The 14,707-nt window shown below is 38.0% G+C and overlaps 1 protein-coding gene across 4 annotated transcripts in view; it reads left to right on the forward strand.

Moving 5' to 3' along the window:
• LOC127789885 (uncharacterized) overlaps window positions 1-14,707 on the forward strand; it is a 72,711-nt gene that overhangs the window by 37,063 nt on the left and 20,941 nt on the right. For all 4 annotated transcript variants that reach the window (XM_052318971.1, XM_052318953.1, XM_052318962.1 and 1 more), the window contains 3 exons: window positions 6,112-6,245; window positions 6,331-6,390; window positions 6,653-6,888. In XM_052318971.1, the coding sequence (XP_052174931.1) occupies window positions 6,112-6,245; window positions 6,331-6,390; window positions 6,653-6,888 (430 nt within the window). The remainder of the gene's footprint in view (window positions 1-6,111; window positions 6,246-6,330; window positions 6,391-6,652; window positions 6,889-14,707) is intronic.

Here is a 14,707-nt window from a genome sequence, read left to right on the forward strand (position 1 = left end):
TCCTTGTTGATATCCTAGCTAGTGTAAGGCAGTGCTTAACCTTTTAAACCAAGCCCAAGGAGATTGTTTCAGTCCATACAAAGACTTCTTCAGTCTGCAAGCCTTTTCTTTCTCTTCAAAACAGGGAGGCATTCTCATATATATCTCCTCTTCTAAATCCCCGTTGAGAAATGCATTTTTTATGTCTAATTAGTGTAATTCCCAATCCAAATTAGCTACAAGAGATAACAACCCTTGTATAGAATTGAGCTTTGCAATTGGTGCAAAAGTCTCTTTATAATCTATACCTTATGTTTGGGTGAAGCCTTAGGCTACTAACCTGGCTTTGTATGTAACACCCCCTCTCCTAGACAGTCACAACACCTAGGGAGCCTCGAAAAGGAAGCGTTAAATGGGAAGATAGGAAACTCAACAATCACATTATCGCACGCAAGAGGGAACATTAAAATAAATATCAAACCATACATGCCATCCATTCGTTATACAACCTAAACCATGCATGGAGACTTTCATCATTTTACAAAACATACATCCCTCAAACATATTACATTCGCTTTATAAGAAAAACCATATTGCACTAGCCTCTTAAAATACTCCCAAGATCTTTGTCTGAGGGTGTCTCGGCACACATAACTACCCAACCACCTTACCCAGACCCCCATCGGCTACCTCTTTGCCTTTACCTGGAATGGTGAAGAAGACAAGACAAATATGAGCCACAAGGCTTAGCAAGTATGAAATATAAGAAGAACAACATAGCTGAATTCAAGGCATAATGGATATATGGTGGGTGATATTTGAACCAGAAAGGGGCAATATGATTGGGACAACCACTCACCCACCCAATGTAAATTATGCCATGCAACATGCATACGTAAGCCAGTAAACACGTATACAGCCATGTGACCCCACATAGAAAATAATAACACATATCGGCTCGTGGCTGAGAACTTGCATCCTAAGAAACAGTGATCTCTCTGGGGACCAATGGTCCTATCTTAACTATTGGCTATAGCCAAATAAATATGTATATACTTTCGTCTATGTTTGTCACCAATGGATGCCCCCCCCCGGTCGTCATCGAAGGAGCGTAAAACGCCGATCAGGCATAACATAAGTCTACTAGTTGTTGGGGGATATGTCCCAAGCGCGTGTTAACTTTTCATGCAATGCATCACCTTAATGTTCACACACAATGAAGCATGCTCAACAAGTATAAAGCATGCTCAATGTTCATTCGTGATAAATGCAAGCTCACACACATGCATAAAGCCATGTCCATGATGCGCACGTATCACCCATTTCAAGTCATTTCGTGCCAAGATTCATCACCTTAATGCCATAAATATTTTCACATTTTCACCAAGGCCAATCCCCTCTTTTAATACACTAAAGGATATTGGGGAAACTTGAGGATGTAATAAGATTGCTTAGGGATTGGTTTGGAACATTTTCTCAGTTTAAAATAGAACATGAAGCATGCAAGAGATTAAATTCTTGCCATGCTTTACCTTGATTCAATAACCACCATTCCTTTAAAAATCATGGGGTAAAACAAGCCCCACTTTGGCTATCAACATGACTCAACAAGGATTTAAAATCATCAAATTCAAGAATCAACCAAAATAAAGCCAAAACCCCTCTTTTCCCAAAACTTGGTTATCTCCCCAAAACTATCACCAATACTAGAATCCCATAGTTTACTACTCTCACAAGCCCTCAATTTCTCACTTCAAAACCTCAAATTAGAGGATTTAACAACAGCCCAATATTTCCCAAACCAAGCCCCCAAAAGGGAATTAAATGCCCATAATGGGAGAAAAGAAAGGGAACTTGCCCGATTTACTTCTTGCTTCCTTACTTGATGGATTTGGACCCTTTAGAGAGGAAGAATCTTGCTTGAGAATTGAAGAAGAGAGGTTGGATTTTGGAAGGGAAGAGACCCACGAGAGCTCTTACCAAATGCCTCCTTTTTCTCTTAAAATTTCAGATTTTGTGTTTATATATTTTCCATTAAATTTTACTTAATTGCTCCACCACTAATTTTGCTCTTAACTCAAAGGTTATAAGTGTTTTACACCTTAAAAATACCCCATTTCCAGCTGTTTTCCCACTCCCAATCTTCACCCTTAAGGCTTCTAGAAAATCTTCTCCAAGCCCACAAATTTTCTCTTGCCTTCTCCAACTTCATGTTTCTAGAAGGCCTTCCTAATGGCTTCATTAAGCCATCCGAGAATGCATTCCCATTTCTCCTTTCCCATTTTGACTTTTCAATGCCCACTTTGAACACTTGACTACCACATCACCACTCACCTCGTTGACTTAGAATTTTCAACATAGACCCCAATTCTCATAAACTTATATTTTCAAGCATACCTAATTAACTTAAAATTTAATGTTTCCCATATTAGTCAATTAAAGTCCTATAAATTATTGGAATTAACAAGACATGAAATTCCACTTACCTGGCCTCTCTACTACTTCTTTATCGAGTTCCTGGGCGAACCGTCAAATACTCTCAGTCCCTGGCAATAAATAACTTAGCGATTTAGGCTAAATAGTCCCATAATTAAAATACCCAAAATGGGGCGTTACATTGTATCTCTCAATACTCCCATCAGATTTGTGTTTTACTGTAAACACCCATTTGCTCCCTACCACTTTCTTGTTTTGAGGCAGATTCAACACTTCCCAAGTGCCATTCTTTTTTAGTGCATCTAATTCCTCCAGTACAGCCTTCTTCCAGTTTGGCAGTAGTAATGCTTCAGTGATATTCCTAGGGATTTTTACTTCGTCTACCTTGACTGTGATAGGATATTTAGTGCATGATCTTACCCCCTTTCTCCAAGCTATTGGAATATCCAAGTTATATAATCCAGGCTCTGAATTTTCTGCATTTCTTTCAGGAGGCACTGCTGTTTCAGCTTCAGTTCTTTCTTCCTCTTCACGTTCCGGACCTTCTTCCGGGGTTAATGAATGGCTTTGTGTTGGTTTAAGAGTCCTTCAAGAGAGTACACCTGAAGAGGTGTTTGTGCCTTAGAAGTTTCTGGAATTTCTTCTTGTTCTCCCCCTTGATTCGTTACATAATTAGAAATAGCAGCAGTAGAAGTAACTGTCTCAGGAAACTTTGAAAAAACAGCAGCATCCCCACCAAAAACAGCCACATCCCCACCATCTCCACTATGCTCTGCACTAGGAGTCTCCTCCTGCAGAGGTATGGTAGAGTAATAGTAGTGATTCTCAATAAAAGAGACATCACAAGACAAAAAATTTCTTGGTGTTAGGACAATAACACTTATAGCCTTGTTATGTGGGAGAGTCACCAACAAAGACACATTTCAATGACTTAGGACTTAATTGAGAGTGATATTGGTGAACAAATGCTGTGCAGCCAAATACTTTTGGAGACAAAGAATTAAGCATTTGGATAAGAAGAGGATAGGTGGCAATAAGAGTGCTTAGGGGAGTTTTGAATTGCAAGACCCTAGTGGGGAGTCTATTGATGAGGTAGGCAGCCATAAGAATGGCATCTCCCCAAAAGGAAGTAGGCACCAAGCTAGTAAACATTAGGGTTCTAGCTGTTTCAAGTAGGTGCCTATTCTTTCTTTCGGCCATTCCATTTTGTTGGGGATTATAGGGACATGTACTCTGATGCGCAATTCTATTTTCATTCAAATAGGTTTCAAATTCGGTTGAGAAATACGCTCTTCCATTATCCAATCGAAGGATATGGATTGAGGTTTGAAAAACATTAAGAACCATTTGATAGAATTTTCTGAAGACTTTGTATACTTCAGATTTTTCTTTCAGCAAGAATACCCAACACACCCTCATCTATAAAGGTGACAAACCAGCAAGTGATAGTTTGATTTGGAACTTTTGTTGGTCCCCATACATCACTATGTACTATATAGAAAGGTTTTGTTGGTTGATAAGAATGAATAGGATGGGGATTCTTTGTTTGTTTGGCTAGAATGCATTGCTCACAATTGAAAGACTCAATCATCTTATTGACAAACAAATGAGGATACAAGATCTTTAGGTATCTAAAGCTTGGATGGCCTAATTGTTTGTGCTATAACTGAATTATATAATCTGAGACAGCAGAAGACAAAAAAGAATCATGTAACTTGAAAAAATTAGGGGTACCAACAACTCTTTTCACATAATATAGGCCTGCTTTCTCCTCAACATTGCCAATCATCTTCCCCGAAATTAGGTCCCAGAATACACAATGAGTTGGAGAGAAAATTACTTTGCAATTCATGTCTTTAGTAAGCTTACTGATAGATAAACAAATTGCATCTCAATTTAGGCACATATAAGACAGATTTTAACCACAAATCATCTAAATATACCGAGCCTTCTCCCTTAGCATAGGAGAGTGTACCATCTTCCATAGTTACTTTGACAACTTTATCACACTGTTTGTAGTCTGTCAATTCCTTCAAGGAACCAGTCATATGGTCTGAGGCACCGGTATCCATAATCCAGTCATTCATATTCAACAATTTAGAGAGTTATCACTTATGAAAATTACCTTGTTTTGCAAGGGAAACTGTTGGATTAGGGACTTCCACAGAATCTGATGGTTTTGTGACATTTGTTTGGTTCAAAACTTGCTGCAAAAACTCCAGTTGATCTGGAGTTAAGGTAAGATTTGCAGATTTACCTTCCTCAGCATCTACAGCATAAGCTGATGGCTGCTTCTTCTGGCCTTTTCCTTTCCAATTGGCTGGTTTACCATGTATTTTCCAGCATGTCTCTTGGGTATGATATGGCTTGTGGCAATGATCACACCATTGCTTGTCTTTCTGTGATTCTCCATGAATTGGTGTTGTTCTTGGCTTAGAAACAGCAAGAGCTGAACCACTTTAGTTATTAATCTCAGGTAATGCATGAAGCATAACCTTCTTCCGGCTTTCCTCTCTCCTAACTTCGGCAAAAGCCTCCTTGATAGAGGGAAAAGGTTTTGTTCCTAACAGCCTTCCTCTAACTTCATCTAAGTCAAAATTCAGCCTATGTAGGAAGTCAAATACCCTTTCCTTCTCAACCGTTTTAGAATACTTCACCCCATCCTTTGTACACTCTCAACTAATGTCATAAAACAAATCCATCTCCTGCTATAACTCCGATAGCATGTTATAGCATTCAGTTACCGAATAATTACCTTGGCGAGAAGTTCTTATAGCCGATCGCACCGAATAATTTCCATGTCTGAATAAAGGCTTTGAACTGCTTCCCAAACTTCTCTTGCTGTCTTGTAGAACAGATAGGTCCTCCCTATCTTTGGTTCCATGGGGTTGATGAGCCAAACCATTACTATGGAATTTTCAGCATCCCACGCTTCATAAGTTGCAGCTTCAGGATCAGGTTGTGGAATTCCCCCGGTTAGATATCCCACCTTCCCTTTGCCCTTCATAACTAACAGGACCGATTGGGACCACTCCCGAAAGTTGGTCCCATTAAGCTTATGTTGAGTAATTTTAAGGGTGTGGTGATCTACGGACATAGGGGCGGCAATTGGAGGCACAAATCGAGATGTTGTAGGGCAAGTAGTTGAGACTTCACTAGTTGGTGAGGAACCAGCCATCTTGGATTTGTGTGGAAAAAAAAATCAGTATGCAGTCTACTGGATCGGTAGCTCTGATACCATGAAAGCACTTAGAGAATTTGGATTAATAAACTCTAAGTAATAGAGACGAATTGTACAAAATATTCCACACTACTAACTCGGTTACAAGATGCCTTTAAATACAGAAAAACTCTTATCATCTATCTCTAAAATCTAGGAATTTAAAATACAAAACAACAACAGATTAAGGAGAGAATTTTTCTCCTAAGTTTTCTCCTAAATCTTAGGAAAAGCTGTAGCTTAATCTTCTCCTATTTCTTAGGAACAGCTCGGCTGAAGCTTTATCTTGATCTTCTTCCTCTGATTTTATCTTCTTCATACCGTGATTATTTCCTCAACATAGTTAATAGATCACCTGAATACTTCCATTAATTTCCAATTTAGTAAGGATGAACTATGCTTCTAAATTTTGTCTATTTTTTTCCAAAGATCACTAATTCCTTTTCCTTCTGGCTCATGATGTTTGCATAAATTAGGTATCCCAAGGACCAACTCAATAGGGAGAATATCTAACTCTATTTCCAGCATCACTGATAATTTGCCAAATTCAGAGGAGGCAATTCGTAGGGGAGAATATTCAGTCATTAGAAGCTTGACTCGTGTTTTAGAGGTAATAAAAAGTGAGGCACTTTGGCAGTTCACTTTTTTCAATTTCCAGTGCTAGAAATTTTGAACTGATAGCAATATGACTGCAGGGCGGTGTTGAAGGAAAAAGGCAAGTGGATAAAGTCATTGATAAATGTGCCTCCATGCAGGTATAGCTTTCTATTATGCCTTCTCATTCAGTGGTGCTTCTAGGATCCTGTTCTTCTCATAAAAGTCTGTCTGACTTAAATCCCAGAAATTTGGGTCATGATATTCGATTCACTGGCTACTTATTGCCCATTGTTTGCCTTTCTTGAGGTTCTTGCCATTGCTCCTTAAGAGCTTCCCCACTTGTGGTTTGGAAGTTTGTATTTTCATATCCAATCTTAATATTTTGCTTTTAGTGATGGCTTTATAGTTGACCAATTACAGAACTTACGGGAAGCCATTGCAACTTATCGCAATAGTATTTTACATCAACCAGATGAGATGAAAAAGGAAGCATCACTTTGCTCTTTTGTGGATTACTTGGAGAGATATTACTACCTTATATGTTTCGCTGTGTACCTTCATACGGGGAGAGCAGCACTCCATCCTGGACACCTCAATAAAAGCAGTTTTGCTGAATGGATGGATGCAAGACCTGAGCTGTATAGCATACTTCGCAGGTAAATATTCTCGTTAGTACTTGATATACCTTGGGCAGTTTCAACTTTTATTTTTATTTTTATTTTTTATCACATAAAAGTTTGGTGATCTTGGCTTGGATGGTAATGCTAGAAGTATTGTATATTAATGCATGGATTTTACTTACTCGTGATCTTAAAATACTTAAGACCCTGGAATGAGTGGAAAGTCTGCCAAGAGTTATGTATAGGCATCAAGTGAAGTTGTCTGGCTGAAATTTGGTCTTACAAAGAATTTTGAGGAAAAACCTTTTAGAGTATGGTGTAGTAAGATGTCTTCCATAAGTTTCAAAGTTCCTTTTCGGTTGACTCCATTCTGCCCCTTTTGTCACTTGCACTTGATTATTTCTTTAAGCCATTTTCCTGTTTTCTTGAAAATGATAGCTGGACTATACATACAAGCAAATGTAGGTGGTGTACTCTCATAGCTCCAAAATCAATCTCTAATTTCTTAAAAAGCTAAATACTAGAAAGCCACTTATTCCCTTGCTTCCATCATTCACACCCCTAACTCTCCTCACATTTATTATTTCAAGATGATCTAATGAGAACACTTTTGATCTTTTATCCTTATAATTATTTTATTCTAAAATCTCTCTATGGAGGGAGGGAGGGAGGCTGGAAATTTTTGCGGATAGATAGGAAATGTTTTATGATCCCTGACTAGGGAGATACTTTGTGTCAAGCCATAGACTGCTGCATAGGCTTGTAGTAAGTCTTTTTCTTCGATAGGCTCGCAGATTAATTGGGTTTGGAATTCCTTGGTCACCATCTTGTGGCCAGTTTGAGATTTGGATGTGAGGAATGATGTCTGCAAGCAAGTTGGGAGGGTTGAGCTCTTATGTCCTAACTGTATTTTCTTTCCTGTAAAAGGAAAAAATAAAAAAACTACTAATGAGAAGAAAACAAGATCTTTCTTCTGAGTAGATAGGCATGTAGCATCTGGATTTTGCAGCTGGTGGGTGTCTTGTTGTTACTTCCATCTGAAAGCAGAGTTTGTCTGCCCAAGGGCTTAAGTTGGCAGGATAGTCAATGTGAAGTTCTGCCTTGAATCACCGCTGGTTCTGAGTTGGCAGGAGAAACATCTCACAGTTCTAGATAGATTGTGACTTTGAGGTGATGCAAACAAACCCAAGGGTTGGAGATTTCTTCCAGTCCTGTCTGGTAGGACTGTGGGAACTTTGATAGGTTGAGTTGATATTGTTTCTGTCACATTCCTAAGGGCAGAATAGTAATTATAGCCATGGTGGTAAGCTGGTTGTACCTAGTTAGTTAGAGCCTTGCTGTACCAGGTGTACATTCCTGGTTAGTTATGGCAGCTGGTGGCTATATATGTGGCTACAGCTGAGAATGAGGATTCATGATTGAATATACAAGAATTTGATTTCTCTCTCCCTTCTGTTACTCTCCCTCTCCCCTTCTTTTTCTCTCTCCCAATTATTCTTCCTATCTTCCCCAGAATTCTTCAATTTCCAGAAGAATCCCCTTGTCAGCTATCGGAGCTGACAGTTTCATCGTCATTATTATCACAAGCCTTAATCTCATAAGATGGAGTCGTCCCTACATGAACTCTAACTCCTCAATCAGTTTTATTTATGGTTATATCTTTTGTAAGGCCTTATATTCTATGTCATGTAGGTTTTTTCATCAAATCTGTTTTTTTTTTTTTTTTGGGGGGGGGGGGGGGGGGGGTGGTCTTCCTTTGCCCTTTTTGCTTTTTATCATTCCATTCACTCACTTCATAAGTACGACTAGTGGTTTCCTTGCTTCTTTCATGTCTAAACTATTTAGTGGTGTCTTAAACATCTAATATAGATATCATTTCATCCTTATTATAGATAATCTCTTTCCTAGTTCTATCTTTTCTTGTACGGTCACGAATGCATTGTATTATTTTCATCTCTATTATACTCATATTGTGCACATATTGGTATTTAAATGCCCAACATTTTAAGCCATACCACTAAAGGGATTTTACAATTTCATAAAATACTATATGCTCTCCATTTAACTGTCTTCCCTTGATTCTAGGAGAAACATCCTCAATAATCTTATCTTCCTTCTGACGATTGAGATATCTAAACTTATGTTTCTAGGAATAACTTGATCTTTTAAGTCTCACTATGATATCATTCACACTTCTATTTTATAGTAAACTTGTATTCCATATATTTGGTTTTGACTCCCTCAGCTTGAAGCCTTTGGATTCTAAAGTGTTTCTCTATAATTTGAGCTTAGTATTCACACATTCCTTTGTCTTATCCATCAAGATGATATCGTTAGCAAATAAACTACAGCAATTCACCTCGACTTGAATATGCTTTGTGCGTGATACAGATGCTAATCCTGTCGAGCCCAAATGCCCAACCTAAGTGAAGGCCCATGTTGAAGCCTTAATTAAGGCTTGCCTGATGCAGCCAGGCTGAATACAGCTGCATAGTGCATGCATTCAAATATGTCTACTCACTATGCAATAAGCACCACAAATGGAGTGTCTTTAGAAAGAGCTTAGTTTCAACTTTTCAACTCAATAAATAGTGCATTCAGGAGAAATATGGAATAAGTTAGGACTTGTTGACCATAGATTGCTTGCTTAGTTATTTTTGCATTAAAATACATTATTTGCAGTTTTTTTGCCTTAATATGTGAGTCATAGAGGGTTGAATTTGGTAGTTATTTTAGCATTTTCCCAAGTTGCTATCTTGTCGACTTCTTAAAAATACAGTTATCTCTGAAGAATGAAGTTACAATTTACTGTTAGAATTTTCCCATACTTGTGAAATGTTTGAAGCCTGGTCTTTAAATATTTTATTTCAGAAATGTTGGCCTATGACTGTGGGGCTGAGTCAACTGGGACTCCATGGTCAAGCAACTACTCTAACAAGACTTGAATATGACATTAAATCAGAAAAGGTACAGGTGAATTCCTCCATGGCATGTAGAGTTTTGAAATTGGCCTAAGTGTGGGGCTTAGAGTCTCATCCCTGCCGATGGTTTTGGGAACCCTAATGGACCTTAAAGGGCAGAAGAAACTATAAAAACCCAAATGGCATGGCCGAAATCTGAGATGGCCTGCCCTAAGCCAAAAATGGCTCTAACAAAGGGTTTCCAATCAACTCCCCTCACCTTTCATATTTCCTCCATTCTAGGGTGGTTGCAGGCCAAGGCAGGGTAATTTACATTGTTTCCTCAGCCAAGTCAGGTTTAGGGGGCTGATATGGCTCAAAAGTAAGAGCTCACGTGGAGAACTCCAATTGGCATAAGCCAAACATGAGTTGGGATGGAGGGTGCCCTAAACAAGGCTATAAACCACTAGGGTCCAACCAGTGGCAGAGCCAGAATTTGAGGCCAGGGGGGTCAATATATTAAGGTTTAAAATATTATTAAAATAAAATAAATATTGATTTTACAAATGCAATTAAGTGTAGTTATCAACTAATTAAAGTAATAGAAAAAAAGGTTATGCTTATACTAACATTTTAAATGTCAAAATATACCATTATAATTAAATATAATTGTCATATTTTAAAAGTGTTGTATAACTGTATCGTTATAACTAGGGGTGTACCTCATTGAGGAGCAAGTGCACACAAATTTTTTGTGTTTACCTAGTGGTGTTTGTGGCTTGCGGGTGTTATTATACATGCCTTTGAGTTAATTAGTTTGTACACAACCAAAGGGTAGTGGTTGAGCTCTCATTGATTTAAAAAAAAAAAAAACTAATCTTCAAGGCCATGCAAAGCAGCAACTCAATATTGATCTCATCGAAACATTTATTAAGCCATTGAAGTTTCTTGTTTATAATAGTATAACATTGTGAGAATCTCACATCGCCTCAACAAGGGAGACCTGGGCTATATATAAGGAGGAGGATCCCTCCACCTGTTAAGCTGGCTTTTTAGGTTGGAGTTCTATCTCTGACTTCTCACATGGTATTAGAGCCAACCATTGGTGGGGGACTACCCTCGGTTGTGGTCATGGACCAGTACCCTGCCCGATCACCTAGGCATGTATCAGTTACTAGAGAAGTTTCGGCGTGGGGGGGAGTGTGAGAATCCCACATCGCTTCAACAAGGGAGACATGGGCTATATATAAGGAGGAGGATCCCTTCACCTGTTAAACTGGCTTTTTAGGTTGGAGTTCTATCTCTGACTTCTCACAAACACAATTCAAATTGATAATGATGCAAAATTTTAACATTTATAGATTTGCACATTTATCTTTTAGGACTCACATAAGCATCATCTGTGTTATATAAACAACAACAACATATTCAGCCTTTATCCCACTATGTGGGGTCGGTTACATGAATTCTAGACTTCCATGTATTTCTGTCTTTTGTCATATCTTTATTTAGATCCATATATTTCATATCAAATTTTAATATCTCTCCCAAAGTCTTCTTGGGTCTACCTTTACCTCTTTTTGTGACTAATTGTTCCATTTCATTAACTCTCCTCACAAGAGCGTCTCTTAGTCTCCTTCTCACATGACCAAACCATCTTAGTCTAGTCTCTCTCATCTTCTCCTCGATTGGCACTACTCCTACCTTATTACGAATAACTTCATTTCTAATTTTATCCTTTCTTGTATGTCCGCACATCCATCTTAACATCCTCATCTCCGCTACACTCGTCTTTTGCTCATGCTGATATTTGACTGCCTAACATTCTGAGCCATACAGCAAGACTAGTCTTATAGCTGTCCTATAAAATTTTCTTTTCAATTTTAATGGGATTTTACCATCACATAACACCCCCGATGCATTTCTCCATTTTAGCTAACCTGCCTTAATTCTATGTGTGACATCCTCGTGGATTTTTCCATATTTTTGAATCACTGATCCCAAATATCGAAAATGGTATTTTCTTTGTAAGATTTGGTCTTCTAATTTTATTATAACATCATCCACTCTTGCATTTTTACTAAATTTGCATTCCATATATCCTGTTTTCTTTCTACTTAATTTAAATTCCTTAGATTCTAAATTGTTTCTCCACAACTCAAGCTTAGTGTTCACTCATTCTTTTGTTTCATCCACCAACACTATGTCGTCTGCAAATAGCATACACCATGGCACATCTGTCTGAATATCTTTAGTGAGTTCATCCATTACTAGGGCAAATAAGTATGGACTTAGTGCAGAACCTTGATGCAGTCCTATTGTAGTTGTAAATGGTTCAGTATCCCCTCCGCATGTTCTGACTCTTGTCTCTACACCATAATACATGTTCTTAAGGGCTTGTATATAGGCTATTTTGACTCATTTCTTCTCTAAAACCCTCCATAATACTTCTCTAGGGACCCTATCATAGGCCTTTTCTAGATTTATAAACACCATATGTAGGTCCTTCTGATGATCTCGATACCTTTCCATTAGACGCCTCAGTAAATATATAGCTTCTATTGTTGACCTACTAGGCATGAAACCAAACTGATTTTCTGACACATTTGTTTCCTTTCTGAGCCTCTGCTCTATTACTCTCTCCCAGAGTTTCATGGTATGACTCATTAACTTAATTCCTCTATAATTTTCACAGTTTTGAACATCTCCTTTGTTCTTGTATATAGGAACCAAAGTACTCTTCCTCCACTCATCTGGCATCTTTTTTGATTTAAGGATGGCGTTAAATAATTGCGTTAGCCAGGAGATGCCCTATTCTCCCATGCATTTCCATGCTTCTATTGGTATATTATCTGGTCCCACTGCCTTATGATTTTTCATCTTTTTTAATGCTTGCCTTATTTCATTTGAACTTATGCGTCGATAGAATGTGTAGCTCACATTCCCTTCGGAGTTACTAAGATGTCCCAACCTAACTCTTGTGTCACCACCATCATTGAATAATTTTGTGAAATACTCCTTCCATCTCTCCTTAATTGCTCCCTCATTTACTAAAACATTTTGATTGTCATCTTTTATGCATTTCACTTGATTTAAATCCCGTGTTTTTCTTTCTCTTGCTTTAGCTAATTTATATATATCCCTTTCTCCATCTTTTGTATCAAGTCGTTTATATAGATTCTCATATGCTTTTGACCTTGCTTCACTAACAGCTCTTTTTGCTGCCCTTTTTGCTTCTTTATAATTTTTTTGATTTTCTTCATTGTTGCATTAATATACTGCCTTATAGCAAGTTTTCTTATTTTTAATTTTCAATTGTACCTCTTCATTTCACTACCAAGACTCCTTAAGGTTAGGGGCTCTACCATTTGTCTCTCCAAGGACTACCTTTGCCGTGCTTCTCAGAGCATTAGCCATTTCTTTCCACATTTGGTTTGTCTGTCTTTCTCCATTCCATTCCCTTCTACCCCTTAATTTTTCTTTGAAGATTAGTTGTTTCTCCCCTTTTAAATTCCACTACCTGATTCTTGGATTTTGTTTTATGTGATTTTTTCTCTTCCAATTTCTTACTTGGACGTCAAGTACTAGAAGTCTATGTTGAGTAGTCAAACACTCTCCCGGTATCACCTTACAATTCCTACAACATAACCGATCCTCTTGTCTCATGAGGAAGTAATCTATTTGGGTGCTTGAGGTGATATTTTTATATGTGATTAAGAAAACTAAACTAACAAATTAATATTCTAGTTTCATGTTTCCCACAAATGAAAAACCTTAACTAACAAATTTCCTAATATATCCTCTGCAAAACCATTAACAATTATTTGTAATTATTTCAAACACATTTTTCGCGATTAACCACAAAATCAAAGGATTTAACCAATTACAAATGACAATTTTTCTTAGTTACTTTTTGTAATTTTCTATGGATGGGGTCAATATAGTTAATTTTGAATTTTGCACAATTTTACAAATACCATGTAAACTGGGAAAAAAAAATTCAGTGGGGTCAATTGACCCCACTGAGTACAGAGTGGCTCTGCCACTGGCCCCGAGAATCTCGAGATTTTCCTCAGCTAAGTGAAGGCCTATAGTTCTTATTTGGTCCTCAGAAGAGACTGCAGCCCATAAATTTAGGAACGCATAAGCCAAATTTGCGTATGTCCTGGGGGCTTCCCTTTCCTTAGGATCATTTCAAGACCCAGCTAGGGGAGGTATTCTGGGAAAGTGTCTCAGGCATTTTGATAGTCTTAGGGAGGTGCACCAATGGTCCAAATTTGATTAGAAATGCATGAAGGGATTTTGAGATGACTTGGCCTAAAGTGTAGTCCAGCCATGCCAGGCTATGTGCAGGGCTGCAGGCAGTCTGGTGTGGGGATGAAAATGTCATGTTTGAGATTGTTTGGGGAGATTTCTGTAATTTTTGTAAATAAGCAAAAAGTATTTGGGGGACCCAGTGCCACTTTAATGTACAATGTGGATGCATTCCGGATGCTCTTGAATCACGAAGCACAGGTAATGCTGTGACCTTCTCAGTAGGGTTGTAGTTGCAGCATTCGCCACAGCATGTTAACAAATACCTACCAGGAATGCTAGATTATCCAAGAGTATGCCTAACAGGGATGCTATATTCTCCCAAAGTATGCCTACCAGGAATTCTTTATTTTCAAAGAGTATGCACTCTAAAAGAGTTAAGATGACTGGCGGACTGTTATTACTTAAAGAGGTGTAAAATTTAATTCAGCTCACTAGTTACTGTTGAAGGAAGAATATACGAAATACCTACTGCCTTGTGGTGATAAGAAGAGATTGGAATGTGGTAAAGGAGATAAGATGATAAGAAGAGATTGAAAAAGTTTAAAATTAAAGATGGCTGAGACAATAAAGAAGGGATAAGAAGTTAGAGATAAAGTAGTTCAATAAAGATAGTATAGAACTATCACTTAAGTTTGAAT

The sequence above is a fragment of the Diospyros lotus genome, chromosome 1 (assembly GCF_014633365.1).
Source record: "Diospyros lotus cultivar Yz01 chromosome 1, ASM1463336v1, whole genome shotgun sequence".
Classification (NCBI taxonomy): Eukaryota; Viridiplantae; Streptophyta; class Magnoliopsida; order Ericales; family Ebenaceae; genus Diospyros; species Diospyros lotus.